This window comes from Lycium barbarum, chromosome 12, assembly GCF_019175385.1.
Source record: "Lycium barbarum isolate Lr01 chromosome 12, ASM1917538v2, whole genome shotgun sequence".
Lineage (NCBI taxonomy): Eukaryota > Viridiplantae > Streptophyta > Magnoliopsida > Solanales > Solanaceae > Lycium > Lycium barbarum.
This window is the reverse complement of record NC_083348.1, coordinates 104,371,714-104,397,989: the sequence shown is the minus strand read 5'-3', so window position 1 is coordinate 104,397,989 and position 26,276 is coordinate 104,371,714. Positions and strand designations below refer to the sequence as shown.

At 40.5% G+C, this 26,276-nt stretch overlaps 2 protein-coding genes across 3 annotated transcripts; one reads left to right on the top strand and one right to left on the bottom strand.

The window, feature by feature from the left end:
• Window positions 1-13,727: 13,727 nt before the first annotated feature.
• LOC132625209 (glutaredoxin) lies at window positions 13,728-15,445 on the top strand. Its single transcript, XM_060340043.1, has 4 exons — window positions 13,728-13,869; window positions 13,964-14,052; window positions 14,949-15,047; window positions 15,192-15,445. Exons 1-4 carry the CDS (start codon window positions 13,814-13,816, stop codon window positions 15,272-15,274), a joined length of 327 nt encoding a protein of 108 aa, XP_060196026.1. The 5' UTR covers window positions 13,728-13,813; the 3' UTR covers window positions 15,275-15,445.
• Window positions 15,446-15,618: 173 nt separating this feature from the next.
• LOC132625208 (uncharacterized) lies at window positions 15,619-22,108 on the bottom strand. Of its 2 annotated transcripts, none has more exons than XM_060340042.1 (9): window positions 21,770-22,108; window positions 19,578-19,922; window positions 19,311-19,344; window positions 18,893-19,114; window positions 18,474-18,563; window positions 17,259-17,324; window positions 17,074-17,165; window positions 16,939-16,986; window positions 15,619-16,657 (listed from the first exon to the last, which is right to left on the bottom strand). In XM_060340042.1, exons 2-9 carry the CDS (start codon window positions 19,916-19,918, stop codon window positions 16,555-16,557), a joined length of 996 nt encoding a protein of 331 aa, XP_060196025.1. In that variant the 5' UTR covers window positions 19,919-19,922; window positions 21,770-22,108; the 3' UTR covers window positions 15,619-16,554. The 2 variants fall into 2 exon arrangements, with proteins under 2 accessions (XP_060196025.1, XP_060196023.1); XM_060340040.1 differs by having other exon boundaries at window positions 19,578-19,919; window positions 21,770-22,106.
• Between the last annotated feature and the right edge of the window lie 4,168 nt (window positions 22,109-26,276).

The following is a 26,276-nucleotide window of genomic DNA, read 5'->3' as shown; positions in this document are numbered from 1 at the left end:
GAGAGAAGATAGTTGAATAAGAAGAAAAAGGTGGGGGTACAGAGAGAGTGAGTCAAAGAAGAACGAACATTTTCAATGCTTTTTTCTTTCTTCCCTTTTTCTTTTTTACTTTATTTTATTTTAATAGTTATTAAGTGTCATTAAGATACAATTATTAGCTATGAGATGTAATTAATTGAAACTATAACTACTAAATATAATTAGATAGTAATAGTTAGTTACGTCCCGTAATTATCCCTAGAAAGAACCATATAATTACTTATGCATGCTCCTCTTTACTCTGGGCATATAGCTCAGTTATAGAGCTCAATTCTTGCAATTGGGTTTAATTTGTTACTGATTTACTGTTACACTTTTTGTTGCAAATTAAGCTTTTACTTGTCCGTTCTCCGCCTCGTCTTTTTAGCTGTGAAGTGTTATCTATTCATTCATCTTTTCATTCTAAAGAAATGATGAATCCGATAGTATTTTCAAACTAGTATAATAGCCTGTTTGGCCAAGCTTTTAAAATTTGCTTATTTTAAAAAATACTTTTTTTTAAAAGTACTTTTCAAAAAAGCACGTTTAGCGAAAAACAGTTTGTGTTTGGCCAATTAATTAAAAAAGTACTTTTGAGCATTCATTAGTGTTTGACCACACTTTTAAAAAGTGATTTTATTTGTATTTTTCTCAAAAGTAATTTTCAAAAAAGTGTTTTCGGGCAAAAGCTATTTTTTTTAGCTTCTGAAAAACTGCTTCTGCTACTCCCCCAAAACACTTATTTTCTCCCAAAAGCTTGGCCAAACACCTCACTTTTTTTCAAATAAGCACTTATTGAAAAAATAAGTACTTTTGGGGGAAAAATAAACTTGGCCAAACAGGCTATAAGACCCTTTTAAAAATATAAACATATTATTGCCTCAAACGGATTGAAAAGATAGCCTTCTAAATGAAATGCATAAAATTACAAACAAACGTAAAATTTAAATGGTTTGAGTTCGAAAAAACTAATGAAGTCCAAGGTCAATGCAACAACATCTTCGTTAAGTTCAAGTTCCAAAAAGAGTTCATACCACTAGCGCGTACTAAATGTAGGTGGTAGTCTGTGATTTCTACATCACCAATAGACCTCATAGCTTGGTTCCACTTATAAACATTGCGAGATCACCACTTGAATGATGGGTATGTTGTTTACCCCAGTTTCGGGAAACTAATTGAATTTATAAGTGGGTATAGGATATGTGTTTAAATCTCAATTAATATCGTAGGGGATAGAGTATATGGATGTGTAAGAACGCAATTGATGAAGAGTGTTGATACTTGTTGAATGACGTGCAATATCTATTTGGGAAAATACAATAATGATGCAAATGGTCACTATGGACCAAATCAAATTTGAGAGAGAGAGAGATTGTATATATGCTTTGATGTTACAAGTGTTCTTGAAAATGAATAAGCCAACCCCTTCAAAGGAAGGGAATGAGTCCTATTTATAGGGTTGCCTCCCAGGGCCTTATACAATACAAGTCATTAAACTAATAATAATAATAAGGCCAACTCTGAACGGATTTGGTGGGATTAGGTTGACCGTACGGTCTGACACACGCATGGTTGGTGGTTGACCATGGCAGGACGCCACTGACGTATGACTCGTGTGCAACGGCTGTACCGGACCAACGACACGAACACTCGGGGTAACGGCCTTGAGCAACTCGGTGATGAAGGACCCGGACCAAACGGTCATCTCGCTCAGTTCCGGACAAGCGTTCCTCCGGTTCAGAGCGAAAGTCTTCATGTACGCTCTTGCTCCCTTCTTCCTTCGGTTTCCCGTTCACCGGTTTGACTTATATCCGGTTTTTACCGCATACAGATAGCCCCCACACTTCCCGCATCACCGATCTATCGGAGTAACGGGAAGTGGATAAACCACGAAACCGATGACTCCGTTGGTTCGTCGTTATCTTCTCATTTTGGCGGGAACAGTTGCGTCACATTCCCCCTTTATCGGCCACGTGTCTTATCTTGAATGGTCGGTTCTAACAACCGCCGCACGCATGTCGCTTCGAGTCGTTTCTCATTAATTACGGGGGACACGTGGCATTCCCCGGTTGGCTGGGGAACCGTAACCGTCACAGTTCCACGCCTATATAAGGCTCTTCTCCCCTTCATTTCAACACTTTCGCGACCCACTACTTCTTCATCCTTCACTCTTCTCAGCATTTCCTCATCTTCACCACATTTAGTAGTCTTCTACAACCAATCTGTCGTCGATTTATTGCATACATTACGCGAAAAGGGGGCAATTTCGTCACCATTCCTGCTAACCGTTCTCATTTGAGCGTTGTTTTGCGCTTCGTTACTTCTCGAATCACCAGTTCCCCCAATCTTCTTGAACTTTTCTTCTGAGTCCCCTTCCTTTCATATCTTCCAAAATGTCTGAAACCACTTCCCATGATGTTCCGTCGGTTTCATCTCCGGGTTCCGAGCCTGCATCTCCGGCCAAAACAAAAAGCACTTTTGAGCCCACGGCCTCGGATATTATACCGGCAAAGCCCAACTTCAACAAAGATCTCGAGGTTGAAAAACCCTCCTCGGTGTTCGATAGGGGATTCGATGTGAGGCGATACCCCTCGTCCATTACTGAGGAAAGGCTAGACATAGTCCGGGTCGACTACGGGTGGGACACTCGTCCGGTTCGAGTTTTTTCCCCCGGACTAGATGAATCTGTTGCTGGCCACCGGGAAGGGTTCCTGTACGTGTACACTTATCCTTTCACTCTCAAATTCGACCCACCGGTGGATCCGGTCATGATCGACATGTGCCGGACTTATGGCGTGACGTTGACTCATATCAGCCCGATCGTTTGGAGGGTCGTAGCGTGTCTCCGGTTGTTGGCCAACAACGCCGAGAAGGAGTTCACGTTGGCCCATCTGATACGCTTGTATTCCCCGAGGCTGTTTCGGGGTGGCGTAATAAAACTGGCCAAGTGTAGCCGGAACTCTTTCTTCTCAAAAATGGATGAAGACAGAGATAGGGGTTGGCTAGAGCGGTATGTCCGGGTGAAGACCGAGGACATTATTCCGGCCAGTCACATGCCCTTCCCGGAGAAATGGAACAACAAGCGTAAGTTCTGAATTTTTAAGTCATTGCTTCTGCATGTTTCGTCAAATTCCGATCTCACTCTCTCACCGTTTTCCTTATTTTTGTCAGCCAATGGATACATGCCCCCGGTCGTTCGCAATCTGAACGAATGGGTTACGACCCTCCTCGGCCAATATGACTATGACGACCGGACGTGGGACCACCTGTCTCGCGGCCGATGGGTTGCCCAGAACCACGGTAGTACTTCGCTCCTACCCATATTCGCCATGGCTTCTGCTATCCGTACTCATTGTATCTTTAACTTTTCAGGTTTGCCTAAGGGCTCGGTAGCCCCCAGATCGGAGTCGATAGCTGAACCCACAGCGTCAGCGTCCGAGTTTGATACAGCGGGTGCATCTCGTGCCCTCGCTGTTGCTACTGCTGCCAAAAGGAAAAGGCCCTTGGACAAAAGTCAACAGTCGAAGAATAAAAGGGCGAGAAGCGTTACTCGGCCCTTACGGGACGAAACAGAGCCCGACATTATAGTTCAGAGAGTCGATGCCGTACCTTTTGTGGCCCCGATACCGAAGGAGTCTGTCGTAGTTGCACCTCTTCCTTCGGTCGGTGAAGGATTTTTAGTTCCGGCTTCTCATACAGGTGCAGAAGAAATCCTTTCTCCAGCTCTTTTAAGGTCGATTGACTTCGTCGACATTTCAGGTGAAACCTCCTCCGAAGAGCTTCCCCTTCAAAGGACAAGAAGACCCAGGGAAGCGGCAGCTGCTGGAACTGGCCAAAGGGCTGAGCCGGTCCCGGAAGTCGAAGTTCCTACTGTCATTCATCCGGATCCCGAGCACGAGTCTGCTGCTACCACGGGGCCCTCGAGCTTTGCTGAAGACACCGGTGCCGTTCCAAGTTCTTCGACTCCGGCTCCGAGACCTGACGATTTTGAGGATATGTTTTCGGGGACTCCTCCCGCTACCGGCGAAGTCGCAGGATTCGGGCATCTTACGATCCCTCGGGCCACGAGACCTGCCAACCGGACCTCCGAATCTGGGACCAGGGATGGCTTGGTGCGCATCTTTCCGGCCCCAAGCGTGGAGCCGAGGAGAACAAGATCGGCTGTGGTTACTGTCCCCGAGGACTGCAGCTTTCTTTCCCGCCCGGTGGGTGTGGCCAGTTACCTGAGGCCTCTTATCTCGGACTCAGATAAGCAGAAGATGACCGGAGTCACTTGGCAGTGCCTTATCAACGAGAGTATGCACGCGGCCAACCGGGTAAGATTCTTGATCGTCTTTGTATAACTTTGCTGGTAACCTTAACCTTGCCTCGCTCGCTTTTGCTGATAACTTTTGAACTTACTTCATTTTGCAGAGTGTGGTGCTCGCCAACGAAGCCTTTATCCGTGCCCAACAAGAGATGGACGATCTTAAGGGCCAATTGGACGCCCAGGGCCGAGAAACGGATAAGTATGTGCATTTTCTTCGGGAGAAGGAGGAGGAGCTGAGTCGAGCAGTTGCTCTTTCCCATCTTCGGCCCGAGCTTGACGCAGCAAAGGCCGAGAACTGTCAGCTGAGGAGTGAACTGGTCGCCTTGACCGAATATAACCGGAGCCTCGAAGCTGAGAAAATCGGCCTCAACCGGGATAACACTCAAGTTTTGTCGAAGCTGGATGAACTTGAGACCGCTTTCTCCTAACTCCGTGAGGAGCTGGATGTGGTAAAGTCAGATGCTTCCAGCTTGGCCGAGAGGAACCGGCTTCTTGAATCTGAGAGTGCCTGGTATCATGAGCGTGCCAGGGTGTTTAAAGAGAAAGCAGAGACCAGGTCTCGGATGTGCGAGGACCTGAAGAACGAACTTAAGGAAATAGCCGTTGCAAACGACACCCTCCAGGCCGAGCTTCAATCGGCCATTCAAATGCAGAATGTTCTTGGGGAGGCTCGGGATGCTCTTGAGGCAAAGCTGGCCCAGGCCGAGGCTGAATTGGATGAAGCTCAGAGAAGCGTGGAGACTGCCGAGGCTCAAGTTATCATTGTTGCTCAGTACGAGAAATGGAAATCTCGGAGGATCACTCTTGAGCAAGCCGAGCATGGCTTTTTTGATATTCCGACCCTTATTGCCGAGGCCAAGAGGATCGAGGAAGAGGCCAAGGATGCCCTCGGTTCTGACTCTGATGATTCCGAGCGGACGGTGTCCGATCATTCCGGCTCCAGCCATTCCGGGTAGTTTAGGGCCTGTATTTGACTTTTATCTCTTCATTTTTTGCCTTTGTAGGACTTTTGTTTTTGATGTAAAAATATCCCTTATATAAATGAAAAGTGCATCTTTCTTGTTTCTTCGTTTTGAATGTTTGCTATTATTTTTGCCATGATCGTTGGTCCGTTTTAGGACAACTCGACTCATAGTCGTTAATTTACCGTGCCCGTAGGACTTATCCGATGCTTCATAAGTTCAGACATCTCCGAATTACGGTAGGCATTTCTTTTAGGGTCGGTATTTTTTCAGCCTTGGCTAAATTTTTGACGTAGCAGTCCCCGTTTGGGGGAGTTCGTCAAATTTTGGCTCGGATCGTTGTGACATCGTTGCCTTTGTCGAATTTCGAGCGTAGTACTCGGCATAGAGTACGTGAATGGGGCAGTGCCGGAATACAGCGGTTATTATCGGGGCAAAGTCCTTTTAACTGAAAGACACCCGAGATTTTGCTATCTAAACTTTTGATAACTTTGTGTTTGCAAAATGTTTGTACATATGAAAATTTTAATTCCTTCTGCCTTTGCCGTAGCAAATATACAATCAGACACGATTCATTATGATCGTTTGGTCCTTAAATCGAAGGCTATGGCCGGTGACCGGGTCTTGGTTTTGCCGTAGCAAATGCTAAATGGGACACGATTTGTTATGATCGTTTGGTCCTTACATCGGAGGCTATGGCCGATGGTCGGGCCTTGGTTTTGCCGTAGCAAATGCTAAATGAGACACGATTCGTTATGATCGTTTGGTCCTTACATCGAAGGCTATGGCCGATGGCCGGGCCTTGATTTTGCCGTAGCAAGTGTTGAGCTTCTCCTTCTTCTTCGACCGGGATCGTCTTTGATGCGGGCATAGTATTCCCCCAACACTTATCCGAGCTGCAAGGTCGGGTGAGTGCTATTAAGTCCCCGATCGGAGGATGCGGCCTCGGATTTCCGGGCGCTGGTCTTTTATCTTTGTCGAGTAACACGTTGTACTTGTTGCCTCATTAAAAACCTTGTCGAAAAACCCATTCTGGGACAAAACCGTACTAAGGAAAAGAGTGCAACACGTGTTTTCAGGTCTAAATTCTAATTTTATCCCATTCCTGACTCCCTGCAAAAGAGAAAGGTTAATAAGAGAATACGGGGAGGCCATACCTTAGTAGTAGTATCTTTTCAGATGAGCCACATTCCAGTTGTTACGCAGGCGTTGCCCATCCATGGACTCCAACTGGTACGATTCTTTGCCCGTTATACCGGTTACCTTGTACGGGCCTTCCCAGTTCGGACCCAACTTTCCCTCGTTGGGGTTCTTGGTGTGTAAGGTAACTTTTCGAAGCAACTCTCCGACTTGGAAATGTCGAAAGTTGGCTTTTCGATTGTAGTATCTTTCCATTCTCTGTTTTTGGGCCGCTATGCGGACCGATGCGTTTTCGCGCAGTTCATCTGTGAGGTCGAGTTTCACGGCCATAGCTTCCTCATTTGATTCCTCGGTAGTATACCTGAACCGGAGGGTTGGTTCGCCAACCTCCACGGGGATAAGGGCTTCTGCCCCGTAAACCAATGAGAACGGGGTTTCCCCCGTGCTCGATTTGGATGTGGTCCTGTAAGCCCACAGCACCTCCGGCAATATCTCTTTCTAATGGTGCTTTGATGCTTCAAGTGTTTTCCTCAGATTTTGGATTATCGTCTTGTTCGTGGATTCTGCCTGTCCGTTTGCACACGGATGATACGGCGTTGACACGATTTTCTTGATCTTCAATCCTTCGAGAAAATTATTGACCTTGCCACCCACGAACTGAGGACCATTATCACAAGTTATCTCAGTCGGGATGCCGAAACGGCAGATGATGTGATCCCATATGAAGTCGATGACTTCCTTCTCTCTGATTTTTTCAAAGGCCTGCGCTTCAACCCACTTGGAAAAATAGTCAGTCATAAATAAAATGAAACGGGCCTTACCTGGTGCCCAGGGTAACGGACCCACAATGTCCATTCCCCACTTCATGAAAGGCCAAGGTGAGACCACCGAATGCAGCAACTCCCCGGGCCGGTGAATCATCGGAGTATGCTTCTGACATCAGTCACATTTTCGGACAAAGCTTTTCGAGTCTTCGTCCATCCGGTTCCAGTAGTAACCGACCCTGATAATCTTTCGGACCAGAGCTTTTGCACCAGAGTGGTTGCCACAGGTTCCTTCGTGTACCTCTCTCATCACGTATTCCATTTCACCGGGGCCCAAACACTTAGCCAGGGGACCGAGGAAAGAACGTCGATACAATTGGCCGTCCACTAAGCAAAAACAGGCAGCCTTGGTTCGTAGTGACCGTGATTCCTTCGGGTCATTTGGGAGCTTACCATCACGCAAGTAGTCAATGTACTTATTGCCCCAATCCCAAGATAAGCCCATTGTGTATATTTCGGCGTGTCCGCTTTCTATGGCCGTGTTTGATAAGTGCACCGTTGCCCCGGGGTTGACTTCCTCCCCCTTGACCGAGGATCCCAAATTTGCTAATGCATCGGCCTCGCTGTTTTGCTCCCTCGGTATGTGTTGCAAAGTCCATTCTTTAAATTGATGAAGCACCGCTTGGGTTTTTTCGAGGTACCTCTGCATCCGTTCGTCTTTGACTTCGAATACGCCGTTCATCTGGCTTGCGACCAAAAGCGAGTCGCACTTTGCTTCGATTATTTAGGCTCCCATGCTTCGAGCCAATTCCAAACCTAAAATCATAGCCTCATACTCGGCTTCATTGTTAGTCAATTTAGCAGTTCTAACGGATCGTCGAATGACATCCCCGACCGGGGATCTAAGGACAATCCCTAGTCCGGAACCTTTAAGGTTCGAGGCCCCATCCGTGTATAGAGACCAAATGCCCGTGGCCTTTCCCGAGGTCAGCAGAAGTTCTCTTTCGACCTCGGGAACCATAGCCGGGATAAAGTCTGCCACAAAATCGGCCAAGATTTGGGATTTGATGGCCGTTCGAGGTCTGTACTCGATATCATAACCGCTAATTTCTACAGCCCATTTCGTTAATCTACCTGACAACTCCGGTTTATGCATGATGTTTTTCAGAGGGTACGTAGTTACTACACATATGGGGTGGCATTGAAAATAAGGTTTGAGCTTTCTGGAAGCGCTTACCAGTGCTAATGCCAATTTTTCCAAATAGGGGTAACGGGTCTCCGCATCCCCCAAAGTTATACTTACGTAATAGATAGAGAATTGCGTACCTGATTCTTCTCGGACCAAAACGCCACTTACCGCCACTTTGGAGACAGCTAGGTAGAGGAAAAGCGGCTCGTCTGCCTTCGGTGTGTGCAGCAACGGGGGGCTAGACAAGTACCTCTTCAATTCTCGTAGAGCTTCTTGGCACTCCGGTGTCCAGACGAAATCGTTCTTCTTCCTGAGCAAAGAGAAGAAACGGTGGCTCTTGTCCGAGGACCTCGATATGAAGCGACTCAACGCCGCTATCCTTCCGGTGAGCCTCTGTACCCCTTTGATGTTGTTCACAACCTCGATATCCTCGATGGCCTTGATCTTGTCCGGATTGATTTCGATTCCCCAGTTTAATACCATGAAGCCCAGAAATTTACCGGACCTTACTCCGAAGGCACATTTTTCCGGGTTGAGCTTCATGTTGTATTTGCGGAGCACATCAAAGGTTTCCTGCAAATGCTTTAAACGGTCCTCTGTTTCCAGGGACTTAACAACCATATCGTCAACATAAAATTCCATCGTTTTCCCTATTTGTTCTTCGAACATTCCATTAACTAGGCGTTGGTAAGTTGCACCGGCATTTTTTAGTCCGAAAGGCATGACGTTATAACAGTAAGTCCCATATCGGGTGATGAAGGATGTTTTCTCTTGATCCTCCGGGTGCATCCGAATTTGGTTGTACCCGGAGTAAGCATCGAGAAAGCTTAACATCTCATGTCCGGCCGTCGCATCAATCATTCTATCGATGTGAGGCAGTGAAAATGAGTCATTCGGGCATTCTTTGTTTAAATCCTTATAATCGATACACATTCAAAATTTATTACCTTTTTTGGGCACTACCACCACGTCAGCAAGCCAATCCGGGTACTTCATCTCCCGGATGGAACCTATTTTTAAAAACTTTGTTACCTCGTCTTTCACGAAGGCGTGCTTTGCCTCCGCCATGGGCCTTCTTTTTTGCTTCACTGGGGAAAACTTCCCGTCCAAGCTGAGCTTGTGAGTTGCTATTTCCGGTGATATACCTGTCATATCTATATGCGACCATGCAAAGCAATCGGCGTTAGCTCGAAAAAACTCAATTAATTTGCGCCTGAGCTCCGGGGTAAGCCCTGTGCCCAAGTATACCTTTCTGTCCGGTAAGTACTCGAACAGGATGATATGCTCCAGCTCCTCTACGGTTGACTTGGTTGCATCCGAGTCATCTGGCATGACAAATGATCTGGGTACCCCGAAATCATCCTCTTCATGCACTGGATCCGACCCGGTATACTTTGATTGCTATTGGGGGAGTTCGTCTCCGGTTATGTCCTTTTCTCCCTGAGCCGGCTCCTTGGGCCGAGGCGCCGCTTCCTCTACTGCGAACATTTCCCTTGCTGTGGGCTGCTCACCTCGGATGGTTTTCACCCCCTCCGGGGTGGGGAATTTCAGCAATTGATGCAGTGTTGAGGGTACCGCCCTCATGCTATGTATCCAGGGTCTGCCCAATAGCGCATTATATTTCATGTCCCCTTCGATCACATAGAACACCGTTTGTTGAATGGTGCCATCCACGTTCACGGGCAATGAGATCTCCCCCTTAGTGGTTTCGCTAGCCATATTGAACCCGCTGAGTACCCGGGACACCGGTACGATCCGGTCGAGCAGTCCCAGCTGTTCGACCACTCTCCATCGGATGATGTTGGCCGAGCTACCCGGGTCAACCAAAATATGTTTAACCTTAGTTTTAAAGATAAGCACAAAAATTACCAGTGCATCATTGTGCGGTTGAATGATGCCCTCTGCGTCTTCGTCATTGAAGAAAATAGAGCCCCCAGTTGAGTGATCTCGGATGCGTTTTTCATGAACGATAGAAACCTTTGTCCGTTTCATTACCGGCCCCCGAGGGGCGTCAATACCCCCAACTATCATGTTGATTGTATGCTGGGGTTTGGCCGGCTCGGCCCTTCAATGAGCTTCTCTTTCCTTGTAGTGATTTTTGGCTCGCTCGCTCAGCATATCTCGGAGATGACCGTTTTTCAGTAACCGGGCTACCTCTTCTCTCAACTGGCGACAGTCCTCGGTTCTATGACCATGGGTTCCGTGATATTCACACACCATGTTTGGATCCCGTTGGCCCGGATCTGACCTCAGCGGTTTCGGCCATCTTACATCCGGGACGCGGCCGACGGCCGAGACGAGGCCCGAAGTACTAACGTTGAAGTTGTACTCCGAAATTTTTGGCGGACCCTTATTACCGGCAGAACTTCGATCCGCTTGCTACCCCGACCTGAGAAATGGCTCGGGCTCTCCCTTGACTTTTCCGACCTAAAATTTTGTCTCTCCGAATGGGAGTATGGCCGAAACCTTTCCCTCAATGATTCGGCCTTTGTCTCATAACCCTTCCTTGGTTTTTCAAAACTTCTATCCATTTTTACCGGGACCGGGGGGAGTTCGAACTGATCATCCTCCACTCGAATCTTCGATTCATACCGATTATGGACATCGGCCCATGTCACAGCCTCGTATTCCCGCAAACTTTCTTTTAATTTGAACGAAGCAGTTGAACTTAGCACGTTGAGCCCCTTTATGAAAGCTTGCGCGGCCCATTCTTCTGGAACCGGGGGGAGTTCCATCCGTTCCCTCTAGAACCGATTGACAAACTCACGCAGTAACTCATCGTCCCTCTGGGTTATTCGGAAGATCGGCCTTGTGGGCCTGCACCTTTTTGGCACCTGCATGAGCCTTTACGAAGGCATCAGCGAGCATTTTGAAAGAAGTGATCGAATGCTCGGGTAGGTGGTCATACCACGTCAACGCTCCCTTTGACAGAGTCTCCCCAAAATTTTTCAACAGCACTGACTCAATCTCATCTTCCTCTTTATCATTGCCTTTTATGGCACAGGTGTATGAGGTCACGTGTTCGTGCGAGTCCGTCGTGCCGTCATATTTCTGTATATCGGGCATTTTGAACCTCTTTGGGATCAGTTTCGGGGCAGCGCTCGGAGGAAAAGGCCTTTGGATGTACCTCTTCGAATTCGGCCCCTTCAGTAAAGGCGGAGCCCCCAGGATCTGGTCCACCCGAGAATTGTATGTCTCGACCCTCTTTTCGGTTGAGTCCACCCGTTTCGCCAAAGTTTCGAGCATCTTTAGAACCTCGGTAGAAGAACCGGCTCCGGAGCCGTCGCTCTCAACCATTCGTGCCTCGTTTCTTCTGGTTTCGGCAGTACCCTTTGCCTTTTCCGGCTCTACTTCACCTTTTCACTCTGCAACCGGGCAATTGCGATTCCTTGCTCGGCGATCGCCGCTCTTTGTTCTTGCAACATTTCAAAAATTAAACGTAAGTTAACATTGTCATTTGGTGCATCCGGTTCTCTCCGGCCCTGGGTCCGAGACAATGTAACAGAATTGTGAGTATTTAGAGGATTAGTGGCCGGTAGGGCGGCATTCTCCTGGTCCACGGTATTTTGCCGGTTAAGTCCCTCCCTCGAATCGACGAGGTTCGGGTCGGCGGGATTTGGCAATCCCCGTAGTCCGCTGCCTTCATTTTCCGCCACAATCTCGGTGTTGTTGACATGGCCGGATTGTTCGATGTCGGCCATTTAGTCCGTTCTCGTAGAGACGGGCAGGAGATGTTTTTGATTTTGACGAATATGATAGAAATCAAGACCAAAGACCACTATTATCCTAGCCCCACGGTGGGCGCCAAACTGTTTACCCCGGTTTCGGGAAACTAATTGAATTTATAAGTTGATATAGGATATGTGTTTAAATCTCAATTAATATCGTAGGGGATAGAGTATATGGATGTGCAAGAACGCAATTGATGAAGAGTGTTGATACTTGTTGAATGAAGTGCAATATCTATTTGGGAAAATACAATAATGATGCAAATGGTCATTATGGACCGAATCAAATTTTAGAGAGAGAGAGAGAGAGAGATTGTATATATGCTTTGATGTTACAAGTGTTCTTGAAAATGAATAAGCCAACCCCTTCAAAGGAGGGGGATGAGTCCTATTTATAGGGTTGCCTCCCAGGGCCTTATACAATACAAGTCATTAAACTAATAATAATAATAAGGCCAACTCTGAACGGATTTGGTGGGATTAGGTTGACCGTACGGTCTGACACACGCATGGTTGGTGGTTGACCATGGCAGGACGCCACTGACGTATGGCTCGTGTGCAACGGCTGTACCGGACCAACGACACGAACACTCGGGGTAACGGCCTTGAGCAACTCGGTGATGAAGGACCCGGACCAAACGGTCATCCCGCTCAGTTCCGGACAAGCGTTCCTCCGGTTCAGAGCGAAAGTCTTCATGTACGCTCTTGCTCCCTTCTTCCTTCGGTTTCCCGTTCACCGATTTGACTTATATCCGATTTTTACCGCATACATACGTAACAAGAAATGTTCCATTAAATTCTTATTCCTCCATGGCATCTCGATTATTTTATCGAATACTTGTTATCTCCTATCAGTACAACTGTATAAGCATCGGTCAACTCAGCTTAGACAAATGAACAAAATCAGAAATTTGGACATGATATTCATGATTCTCCTCCCACTATACAATAGGCAATTAAAATACCACCATCATCGTATTTTGTTGCAAAATGAAGAAACTTTATACAGTATATTATAGCACCCGAATATGACCACCATTTTCGAGACTTCAAATTTTCGAACAAACTGGTTATTCATCTGTTGTAAACAATTAAAATAAAGCATACTCAGTGACGATAATTAAATTGCGGTGCCGTTTGGCCATAAATATAAAAAATAAATTCACTTTTTTTAGAATTTTTGAAGTTGGAGTTGTGTTTAGCCATAGTTTTTGAAATTGTAATTTTTGGTGAAATGTAGTGTAAAAAAGTGAAAAAATTTGAAAAAACAAGTTTTTGTTGTTTTTGGTATTCCGAAATATTTATGGTCAAACGCCTAAAAATAAAAAAAGTGAAAAAAAAATTCGGAAAAAAATGAATAATTTTTATGGCAAACGGCTACTGCGTATATTGGTTAATAATTTTTTTACATTTTGTGTGGGGAACGAGTGGGCGTCGGTAGACGGTAATGCCGTGTCCCATCCATTAGTCCTGTACAAGGACTTTGACCTGGTGTCGTTAATGGGCCGGCCACGGTCTAATAAAATCTTGTGGGCCCACAATATTTTGGGACATATTCGTCATTTTACTTGTTTCTATTGCGGTAAGACAAATTCACGTCGTCGTCAACTTGTATAAATAGAGCTTTTTGAAGGCATTGCTAACCGAAAAAATCGCAACTGTCCTGTCTAATCTAGGGTTTTGAAAAAGCAAATCAATCGAAGATGGCTCTCGCTAAGGCTAAGGAAATCGTTGCTGCCAATCCAATTGTGGTCTTCAGGTAAGCTCTCTATTTCTGTTTGATTTTGTATTTGTTGTAAAAATATTAGTCAAAGTGTTATTAGTGTAATTTGTTTGATCTGAAATGTTTGCAGCAAGACGTACTGTCCGTTCTGCGTTAGCGTCAAGGAGTTGTTGTCTAAGCTCGGTGCCTCCTTCAAGGCCATTGAGTTAGATTCTGAAAGTAAGTTGTTTCGATACATTTGAATAAAAAGCTATATTCATCTTAATTAAGCAAATTCAGTTTCGTTTGATCAAATAGAGATAATTAACAAGAGCTTTTGGCAGTCGTTCTAACTGCTGCTTTTTTCTTCTTCTTCTTCTTCTTCTTGTAAATTGAACTTTGTATGTCTCGACTGGCCAAGAGATTACAGTTCCAATTGACCACGAGATAAGCTACTGTAATTTGGATGTCATGTTTTAACTATGTGAGAAAAGTAAGCACTTAGAGTCGTTTGGTTGCTGGTTAGGAAGTTAATATATTTGGTAGCAGTTTTAGTTGTTATGTATAAAATTCATCAGGTATAAATTACGAATCAATTTATGTATGATTTCATGCAGGCTAAAGATGGAATAACTAATTCATGAATAACTAAATCTGCATTATTAATACCTGCATAACTCTAACCCACAACCAAATGACCCCTTATTGTTTGGAGTGAGATTTGGTGCATATTCCTTACGATATATTTGGATAGGAAAGAAGTGCAATCGGGAAAATCTTAATACTCCTTCTGTCCCAATTATGTGATACTTTTCGCTTCCCTTTTACCAAATTGATATGAGAAAAGTTGCAAGTTATAGTGCTTTTCAAGGCTCGAAAAGCAAAAGTATCACATAAATCGAGACAGAGGTTGAAACAATTTGCTCCTTCAATGACTAGTTTAGTTGTATTTCCTCCTGACGGATCAAGTTTTCTCAACATGTATTTGTTTTCTTGTCCATAGTTTCCAACCAACAATATTCTTCAATCTAAAGTGAATTTATTCTCAAAAACATGCGATTACATAAGTCAATCGGTGAAATTTTCTTAGTGTTGTTTCTTGTCTATTGAATCTAATGTTTCTGCTGATTATGTAGAGGATGGAAGTGAGATCCAGGCAGCACTGGCTGAGTGGACTGGTCAGCGAACTGTGCCAAACGTCTTCATCGGCGGGAAGCACATTGGTGGCTGTGATGGTAAGGATCTCTCCTGTTTCCTCTTTGTTTCCCTGTTGTTAAAATTCCTAGACATAATTATCATAAAATAATCTTAAAGAGGTACTTCGGAATTGATCTTTATGAATTCCAGCAGAAGTTAATTTTTTTAATTTTCATTTGCAGCCACAACTGCCTTGCACAAGGAAGGGAAGCTTGTTCCACTGCTAACTGAGGCTGGAGCACTTGCTAAATCTTCCACAGCTTAATGGATCAATTAGTCGGCTGTTTAATGAATCAATCCCGTGAACTTATCCCATAAATAAAGTGGTTTATGCTCTCTGTATGTTAGCTAAGCGGTTATGTGAATGCTATTTGATGCTTCAAAGAAGAAAGTTGAACGAGTAATAGTGCATATGAAAATTTGTCTTGAAGCCTGATTCATTCTTTTTCCTTACGGACGTTCTGTGTCAATTCTTGCCAAGAAAAACAAAAAACATGCAGAAACTATCACGGGTTTCTAAGCAGTAGGCAGAGTGCCACTCTTAAAGTTTACTTCACTTGATTCAGCTTCAATCTATCCATCAGAGTGTCGAATCATTTTCCCAATCTCTTTGTTAAAAAAAGGTGCTGACGCTTTTGAATGTCAATTTGCATGCTGATTGCTACAATGGACGCCTAAAGCACAAACAATCGGCGCCTAAAGCACAAGGCACATTGAGGCCTTGTGCTTTAGGCCACCAAGCCTCAGTGAATGCCCTGCTAATTTATGGCAGTGAAGGCATAGTTTTATCATGCCCCCAACTATCTATCCATCAGAGTTTGTATTTAAAGGCATAATTTTAAATTAAATGAAAATAAGTCACCAAAAAGAACTTAATTTTGTTGTAACCAGTTGCAACAGAACTCTGAGCAAACTAATCATAGTAACTAAGGGTAGGTGGTCTGAACTGTCTCCGGCTAGAATAATCTGTGTGCAGCCATAGCTCATAATTTTGTTCCGGTCAATTTGTCTGGCGTAATTCGGTCAAATGAGACAAGACGCCAAGTTTCCATGTCCAAATCCTAGCTGAATAGCCTGTGCAGACCTTGTAAAATGTCGGGGAAAATATGAATATTGATTTATGGTAATTATATCATGCAGTATTGTATGTTGGCATCTATTCGAAAAGCAAAAAATGAAGCCTCATCCTTTGTGTACAAATCCATCAAAATTCTTAGAAAATAAGCAGGTTTTGCCTGTAACAGAAAGGTATACAATTTTGAATCAATTGAATTTAGTGTCCAGAAAATGTTACAGCTGAACATTCAAGGCATTACAGGGTGGACAAGGTGCAGATAAAAAGAAGGTTCGCATCGTATTTCACAAGATAGCTACTGATTTAGTTCTTGACTGAATCAATACCCACTTGGCTGACACTTTGCAGGAAATCCGCCCCAGAAACCCACTGATCATGCACTCAAACAACACTATCTTCACCATTTGAAGAACATGAGATGCCTTGGCTTCAGAAGTGACCAACTAGAGATGATAATTTCTTATACACTGCTATGATTGGGGGAACCATCTCCGTAACACATAATGTTTTAGTCTAACAACTAATGCAAATATTCCGTAGCACGGAATATGCAGTAAAGCCACCAACAAATACCTGCCCCAGCATCAATACAGAAACAAATTAGTTGTGCAAGAAATAAGTTTGCCTGTATGTCAAAGATTACAGACCAACAACAAAAAGAAAGTTTTAGCACTTGAGTTTTCAAAGGAAAATGAGAAGAAGTGTTCAATACGAGATTTAGAAATGAGAAGCCTTGAATGTAGCTATTATAAAGCCTAAGAAACTGAATGTTACAATTTTGTTTGCATGAAGGATTGGTAAATTTATCATACTCGCCTACCATGATAAAGAATATATCCTACAAGAACACATACCACGCAGGAGAATATTTTAATGATAAGTCAAGAAAGGGGTACGGCCACCTGAAAGAAACAGAAAACGAAGGGGAAAACCAGTTAGAGGAATGAGATGTATTCATTAAATCATACACAGACTTAGATGAATCTTACCAAAAAAATACAGAGGCATGAACTATCCACTGGAAGATGACATAAACACCAGTCCAGATGACAAAATAAGACATCCGGAACCAAGGGAACGGCTGGAAGAACAACTTGAAAGTTAATAAGAAAACGTCCTAAATGATATGTTCACAAGAACAACAGGGAAGAAGTAAAATAACAGCAGCATTTACCAAGGAATTCAGAGCTGCATCACCAAGGAGCAGGACAGCATTTAGCGAATGCGTAACAACAGTGAACTGGAAAAAAAGAGAAATATTGTTTAACTTAACAAAGGGGCAAAAGATCCGAGAAAGACTAACAGAATTAGACTGATATGAGTCGCTTCATATTTGGGAAGACAGCAAATATTTGACATACTTTTCAGAATCTGTTCACACAACTTCAACGATGTTCAAGGATTTAAATTGATTACACAGCTTAAATTTAAATCAAGAAGTGATGGTTTTCATATCAAACTAATTTTTAGACAACTATTAATATATTGAAACTATTACAATTGATATAATATGCAAGAAAATTAACTTAGTTTCAGCATCTTTTCACATAAAAGGCCTAAGGTACCAATAACAACATGGGGAATACGGAGAAGAAGGAGCTCATCGCTTATAACTCAATGAGGTTTGAAGATATAACGTCCTAATCCTTAACTCCACCAATTATACTAGAAGGAACAAACGTGTTTCAGAATTTGGTGAGAAGGGGATCCCAGTGACACCAATGGCATAGAAGAATTCAGAGCAAGTGCATTAAAAAGAAGTAATGTATCCTCGTATGCCTGGATAACATACTTATCGACTAGCTCCGCGAAGACTATCCCGGAAAATAATGCAATAACATCTTAGAAGTGGTCACTGCCCCTAGGAAACAAAGTGAAGACTGCTCTTAATCCATGTAAAGGAGTGGATAAGATTCAAGATCCGAGACCCGACAGGGAAAATCAGAGAAAGAAGAGCCATTTAGGTCTTTGTGCTCTAGAAATAGCAGACCAGAGAAGACTGGATAAGAAACCAAAGCCTCCTCCTTCCAACTCAACGAAACCAACAAGAACAACAACAGCAATAGCAAAAAGAAGAGGATCGGAGAGAAAGGAGCAGTTCTGCATGTTGAATTGCTTCATCTTTTCTCTTGGAAATTTAGAAAGGACTGCATCATAAGACCAATTCAGTCATCCAAACAAGTTTCTAAAACATTCATGACCAGAAAGCAAACAACTTCATAATCGGCTGCACTGGAAATAAGCGGCCATATTAGAAACTCATGGTTATGTGTCTAAAATAAAGCCAAATATCTCAAATCAAGTTTTAGAATTTTAGCAGTTGATATTAAGCATCCGACAAAAACAAAGAACAGAACCGGAGAGATCCTTTGGAATATTAGATACTTACAATGTTAAATTCGTAGTTTTTGAGCGTAAGAAATGGGAAGATCACGAACCAGTAAACAGAGTCAGTGAGCATCACAGCTCCAGCAGCCAGCTGTAGAGGAAAGACGGGCATAGAAATGATTTGAATTATACAATTATCTCCAATAAAATGCAAATAAAGCCACTAACTACATGAAACTTCCAGGAACTTAACTGCTAACAAAAAAGTACTTTTCTAACAGTAGGTGCAGAGACCTCTTTAAGAAAACTATATATGTCAATGACTACGAGTTGAGTGATTAAATTTCACAAGCATACAAGTGGGAGGATGTTCTCAAAATCAACAAAGAGCACACATAAGCAGGCAGAATAAAACTACATCAATTTCTACTTTCTACCTGTTGGATATCTGGTTTGGGTCCTCTAAGAAGAATGTTGTACCTGGAAAAGAATCTGGAAGAGGTAGCCACATCGTCCAGCAACTTCAGGAACTAGAAGTATTCCCTTGTACTCCACATTGTTCACTATCTTGACTCCATTCATATAGTCTGTGCTTATAAGGGACTCGCGTAACCCTTGCTCCATATCCATCTGCAGTTTGCTGACACCGCTGTTTGCTTTGTTATACCGGTAACAGCCATAGATTGAAAGTACTGATCCAAACTACAGACAGTTACAAAAGCATGATGTTAGGGAAAAGATATTTCACTAGCAGCATAATGCAAGCCAAGTAAAGGATATCTCTGTAGCATGCAATCACATGCACATATATTTGACAGGTCAAAAACATCTAGTATGTACTAATACAGTTAGGAAATATTATAAATTCAAGGAAGTAAACTGGAACTAACATACATACCCCGAAATAGATGGTGGTCAAAGCAAATGTCCACCTGCAGAAACCAGAACATCATGAGCAGCAACTAAAGAGAGGCACTCCATTTATAGCACATAGTGTTTTCTTTCCCTAGGTAAAGCAGTAAAGCTTATACATTATGTGAATATAAGATACAAAAGTTGCAAGTCATAATAGGATACCTTCCAACAAAAACAACCACTCTTGATCTACCGATCAAAAAAAAAAAAAAGGCACCCACTTACAAGCATTATAAACAGGAATACTTACTGAGTATAATAGTACATCATGTCACTTCCATGAACAACAAAATCAGAGACAAGCACCAGTGTGAGTAAAGCAAGTGCAAAAACTCGGAAAGCCGCCAAACAAATTGGGTTTATTCTTTTCACACATGGTCTCCAAGCTTTGTCAAAATACAAAAGCCAAGACCTTTTCTCACAATCCTCCCTTCCATCAGATTCTGGATTGACATTAACTGATCGTTCATATTTCCATAAAATGATCACTGCTGTAACCGTTGGTGTCACGACCCATATTGCACAAAGCAAGAACCTCCAGTTCAACCAATAACTTAGAGCAGTAGTATCCGCAGCTGGCTGGACCTGCATCCTGCTGGAGACACATGGTATTAAGCTTTTGCTGCAGTAATAGCTAAATATTTACTAATATCACAGCAACACATAAATCATAATGTTAAATTGTTGAAAGGTTCTACATTAGTTCTACAATTATTTTTTGGTATATCCCAATCAGGACGTCAACTAGTAGTAGAGCATGGAATCTGTCACCTATCTCCATTCAAAATGGCGGAAAATTTTGTTTCCCTTTTGCCTTTTCGGCAAAATCTTTTTTATAATTCTAAGTTCAGAAAGACTGTAGACTTTCAGATGTGGAATTCTCAACGTTCAATTTACAAGACGGGCTTAAATCTCAGGCAAGATCATGCAGATTTCTGTTAGGTCGTAAATATATCTCTGAAGGGACATTACAGGCAATCATTTCATATCACTGCGCATCTGGAACTTAATTCTGTTATATACATATCATTGCCATATATGAATTCACCTCATCAGTAAAGTTAACACACTACAGTAGAAACACACAGATAAATTTAATTCTGCTGTACAGATCATTTACCATTTTAAGTAGAAACACAGATATAAATTAGCAGTTAAGTTTAGTTCTGCTATACAAATATCATTACCATATATGATTTCACCTTATCTATAAAAGTTACTTCACTATAGTAGAAACACATAGATAATTATCAATCAAGTACTTCTACTTCGTAAACATTGAAAGAGTTTGATGCCGAATCGAATCCTTCATTCTACATTTCTACTGCTACTTCGTATATCATCAACATGCTATAGATGAATACATTCCGTCAATTAATGCAAAAACAACATCAATACTTTCCATTAAGAAACACATAGATAAATAGCAGTTAAGTTTCACGGCAGATCATTTACCATATATAAATGTAATTCTGCTGTACAGATCATTTACCATATTTAGTAGAAACACATAGATAATTTAGCAGTTAAATGTAATTCTGCTATATACAGATCATTACCATAGATAATTTCATCTGATCAATAAAGTTACCTCGCTCCAGTAGAAACAGATAGATAATTATCAATAAAGTTACCTCGCTCCAGTAGAAATACATAGATAATTATCAGTAAAGTTACCTCGCTCCAGTAGAAACACATACAGTACATACTCCCTCCGTCCCATATTACTTGGCCACTTTCCCAAGCACGCCCCTTAAGAAATCATAAATAAAAGATGTATTTTACTACCTTAACTCTCTCTCTCCAATAAATACATCCTAATCAATATTGACTATTTTCAAGAACATTTAATACTAAGGGTAAAATGGAAAAGATTTAATTAATTTTATCTTCGTTTTGTAAATGAACAACTAATTTGGGACATATATTTTTAGTAATGTGGCCACGTAATATGGGACGGACGGAGTAATTATCTATAAAGTTACTGCTACTTCGTAAACAGATCATTACCATATTTAGTCGAAACACACAGATAAATTAGCAGTTAAATGTAGTTCTGCTATACACAGATCATTACCATATATGATTTGACCATATCAATAAAGTTACCTGGCTACAGTAGACATATAATAAATTACCATGAATTAAGTAGTGCTACTTCGTAAACATCGAAGGAGCGTGATTGCATTCATTCTACTGCTACTTCTAATTATATCATCAAATGTTGACTATAGATGACTACATTCCATCAATCAATGCAACTCAAAAGTAAGTAATATCGATCTTTTGCCACGAATATATATATATTCAAATCTCTGACTATTTAACAAGCACCTAACACACAGACATACAAATTACACTTTAAGTAATCACAAAAATGGAAAACTTTCAGTTTACATTAAAAAAAATGGACGATGAAAACAAAGAGCGATAAGCACTCACCGGCCAGATCGCACGGCGTATGTGTCCAGAAAGATAGAGAGATAAAATAGGCAAAATTACATGCGCCGTGCAAATAGCCAAAAGGAAATATGGATTTTACTTCTCTTTTGTGCTAAATGGAATAGTTATTATTCTAAGATAGAAGGAGAAAAAAGAAGGAAGAGTGTCAAGTTAATTCTCCTCGTGTCAAGACTATAGTCAAGGAGCAGCACACATGTAACTATCACCACGAAATTACTAGGAAATTAGAATTCCTGAGTCATTAATTGACATCTACCATTTTGCCCCACCGAATTTAGTCATCTACTAGTGTCATGGACCAAACTAATCTATGGGAGCTTCGATGGAAAATTGTCAAATTACTTTTGGAATCCGGTTAAAAGGAGCATTATGTGTAAGTATGGCTATATGTTGAAGGAGAATTATTCCATTAGGGTTATGATATATAATTATCTTTTTTTTTTCTTAGTTATTTAGGTTAATTATGGAACCTCCCTTGATTTTCCCTTTTTATGTTTTTCTTCCCTTGAAAGATTTGATTACTAATTTGGAGATGAACTCTCATAATTGTACGTGTAATTTGAACTATCCATCTCAATATAATATGGGTTCGTTACATAGGTCCATCGACAAACAATATGATTCACATTCTCAATCAACACTAATACTCATACTCCCTCTGTCCCAATTCATTTGACACTTTTCGTTTTTTGAGAGTTAAATAGATTGCTCTTTGACCGTAATTTTTTCACGTATTTTTTTTAAAAAAATTAAACTATTAATTATGGTGCCTTATAGTACTTTTTACGTAGATTTCAATTATGTAAACTTTATTTCGAAAAATTTAAAGATTCTATGTTCAAACACACTATCAAAATTAAGAAGTTTGACTCTCAAAAAACGAAAAGTGTCAAACAAATTGAGGCATAGGGAGTATTATTTTTAGGTTACTAGTTGAATTTTATTTATTTATAATTAAATCTTAAATCACATGATAACGGAAAAAGCTTTAGATTAACTATGAATATAAACTCATTTTTATTTAGAAATAATCTCGTGATACTTGTTTGTACTAATTGTTTGTGCAAGTTAACAATTGGAATATCGCTGACAAGTTACGAATTTAGAAGCTGTTATATGTATATTGTGAAAAATGAAAAACATTTTAATTTTTGGAACACTCAAAAAGTGAAAAATGTAGAGAACAAATGCGGGACTTAGATAAAATTATTTAATTTGATTCCTTTTCTTTTATATTTCTAACACAATTAATAATTTTTCGACCAGCAAAACACGTGTATTAAAAGAGAAAAGTGGAAGTGGATTTATTGCATAAAAACTTACTCGTATCGTATATTTATACCAAATAAATAGATGTATGACATGTACACTCTATCGCTTAGTCATGATTAATTAATACATGTTTTTACTGTATTAAATCACTTAATCATGATAATTTAAGTTGGTTCGGTGTAAACACCAATATGAGTAAATTTTTACTGTCAATTGAAAGCTTTTACAATCTAAATATGAAAAAATGATCCTGTAAAATGCTGTGTTATAAAAATTTGCTTATAAGAGACATAAATTTATAAAAGCTACAAAACCAATCAATCCGAAACTCTTATCCACTACAAAATTCAACACGTTTGTCAATGTGTATTTTAATGCATCTCCAATCATTTAATGTCATGATTATTATGGAGATGAAATAGAAGATGGAAAAGAGAAATACGATACAAGCTGGATCAATGAATTATGATTTGTCCACTACCTTTTCCACGTTTTGGATTTTATTCTCGGATAGACCAATCTGACTACTTCTCCCGTCATCAATGACGAATCTATGACTCATTAGTATTTTTTGGACATGCGATTTCATGTCATGAGATGAAATCAGCGTTTGAACATGCGATTTCATCTCATGAGATAAAATTCTAAATCATCTAAAAAGACATAATTTGGGATATCAAATCATGATTTTAAAATTTTAAAATGTAAAACTTGACTCATAAGTTTATATTTTGTAAAAAAAAGACTCATAAGTTGGTAGATATTTTTAATAATTACTCTCACCAACTATTTACTAACCTCATTAACTTCTACCAACATTTATTTATGTGGGAGGATTATATTAAAGAATAGTTACATTACTATTCATGTTAAATTTTCTTTTTTATTGAACTAAAGTTTGATCAATTGATATTGTATTTTTTAGAAAGGCCTTTTAGCAGCGTATTAATATTATTATGAACTATGACTTGCTCATTTGGTAAGATTGTATAAGAATTGAGAAAGTTTTGATAGTTTTCACAACTTGTGGGGTTTTTATGTCTATAAGAAAAAATACAACTTTAGAAATCCAAATTGTATGTCCAAACATGATTTCATCTCATGATTTCAAATCATGTCCAAACGGCTCCTTAGAATTTAGATGTAAAATTTGAAGGGTATTATGTTTGGATACCGCTGTTTAATTTCTACTTAATTTTTAAAAATATTTGCACATCCACTTACTTTGAAACAACTTTCAACTTTAGATATATGGTGTCTGAAGGTTGAAGTTATATAAAAATACAACGACGACGACAACAACAACAACAACATACCTGATGTAATCTCATAAGTAGAGTCTGTGGAAGGTAGAGTGTACGCAGACTTTACCCCTATCTCGCGGAGGTAGAGAGACTGTTTATGAAACTCCCTCGGCTCAAATATGAAGCTCATGCAAAATTGACTGAATTAAATCAAATATAACCAAAATGTAGGTTCCGTAAATTAAATGAACTTAACTACGTGTGACTGAAGTTCATGAAAAAGATGATGAATTTAATCATATCAACCAAACTTCAGATGACACGTATTTAAAATTGTTCGAATAAATTTATAAATTTTTACTCAACACAAAAGTACGAGTATGACTTTCTTAAAAGTTGCTGTAATTAACGGTAAGTGAACAGGTCATTTAGTCATTTTATTGCGCAGATTGCCCTTCTTTTGGGGTGGCCTTTAAATTTTACCCCTCATATTTGTGGTATTTAAGTTTTGCCCTTCGCTTAAAAAGGTAGGCGAATACTTGAGGTTCTGGGTTCGAACTCCCGCTCAGGCATAAATAAAAAAATAATTTCGCAAGGCAAGGCTGGGGGCGTGTGTATCGGATCCGACATATACTCCTTAAGGAAAAACTGATCCGACATAACTAAAAATCTGCCCATAAATCAAAACTTTTCCTTAAGTCATAGTTTAGTTATGCCTTATGGGGGAGACTTTTAGTTAAAGCATAACCAAAAGTATACCCCATAAGATAAAACTTTTTCTTAAGGCTTAATACCTAGATGGACCCTTAAACTTGACATGTTTTGTAAGATAGGCATATAAATTTATAAGGTGACCAGATAGACACTTAAACTTACTCAAAGTGTATTTTTCAAGTTTTTCAGTTGTTTTGAAAACAAAAACTATATTTTTCAAACACTCACAATTTTCATGGCCAAACAAGCCCTAAATATATCACAAAATATTTTTTTTAAAATGCAAAAATAAGGCAAACGCATATACATGAGATTATAAATGTGCACTTAAACCAATAAATACTCGCTAATCGCAATTTTACAGCTTTCAATTAACTCGGATTTTTTTTTTACACTTGAATAATTAAAAAACAATAACTTTAACCAATAAAAATCCTTAAAAAAAGAAATTTCAAATTAAGAAATTTCTAAGTTCAGTATTTCAAGTGTAAAAGAAATTTCAAATTAAGAAAACTGTAAAGCCGAGAAGAAAATCCTTAAAAAAAGAATTTCTTAATTTGAAATTTCTTTTTTTAAGGATTTTTATTGGTTAAAGTTATTGTTTTTTAATTATTCAAGTGTAAAAAAAAAACCGAGTTACTTGAAAGCTGCAAAATTGCGATTAGCGAGTATTTATTGGTTTAAGTGCACATTTATAGTCTCATGTATATGCGTTTACCTTATTTTTGCATTTAAAAAAAAAATATTTTGTGATATATTTGGGACTTGTTTGGCCATGAAAATTGTGAGTGTTTGAAAAATATAGTTTTTGTTTTCAAAACAACTGAAAAACTTGAAAAATACACTTTGAGTAAGTTTAAGTGTCTATCTGGTCACCTTATAAGTTTATATGCCTATCTTACAAAACATGTCAAGTTTAAGGGTCCATCTGGGTATTAAACCTTTTCTTAAAGCATAGACTTTGCCTTATAAGGTAAACTTTTTGTTATGCCTTAAGGAAATGAGGCATACTTGTCTAGTTGTCTTATGGGGTATAACTAAAAGTATGGCCCATAAGGCGAAACTTTTCCTTAAGGCATAACTAAAAGCTTACCTTGAAAAGGTAAAATATATATATATATATGCCTCAGGGTAAAGTCTACCCCCTCCGGCAGACTTCTAGTTATTAACTAAAAGTCTGTCGAAGGGGGCAGAGCGAAATTCAAACTCTGTCTTGTGAATTTGTTAAAATTTTTAACTGAATCGGAATTCGAACC

Excerpts from the sequence above, each read along its gene's own strand:
- LOC132625209 (XM_060340043.1), top strand. The coding sequence starts at position 13,814 with ATGGCTCTCGCTAAGGCTAAGGAAATCGTTGCTGCCAATCCAATTGTG. Across the intron at positions 13,870-13,963 it reads AATCCAATTGTGGTCTTCAG|CAAGACGTACTGTCCGTTCT; the intron begins GTAAGCTCTCTA and ends AAATGTTTGCAG. Across the intron at positions 14,053-14,948 it reads CATTGAGTTAGATTCTGAAA|AGGATGGAAGTGAGATCCAG; the intron begins GTAAGTTGTTTC and ends CTGATTATGTAG.
- LOC132625208 (XM_060340042.1), bottom strand. The coding sequence starts at position 19,918 with ATGCAGGTCCAGCCAGCTGCGGATACTACTGCTCTAAGTTATTGGTTG. Across the intron at positions 19,345-19,577 it reads ATGATGTACTATTATACTCA|GTGGACATTTGCTTTGACCA; the intron begins GTAAGTATTCCT and ends TGGTTTCTGCAG. Across the intron at positions 16,987-17,073 it reads CATGCCTCTGTATTTTTTTG|GTGGCCGTACCCCTTTCTTG; the intron begins GTAAGATTCATC and ends TGTTTCTTTCAG.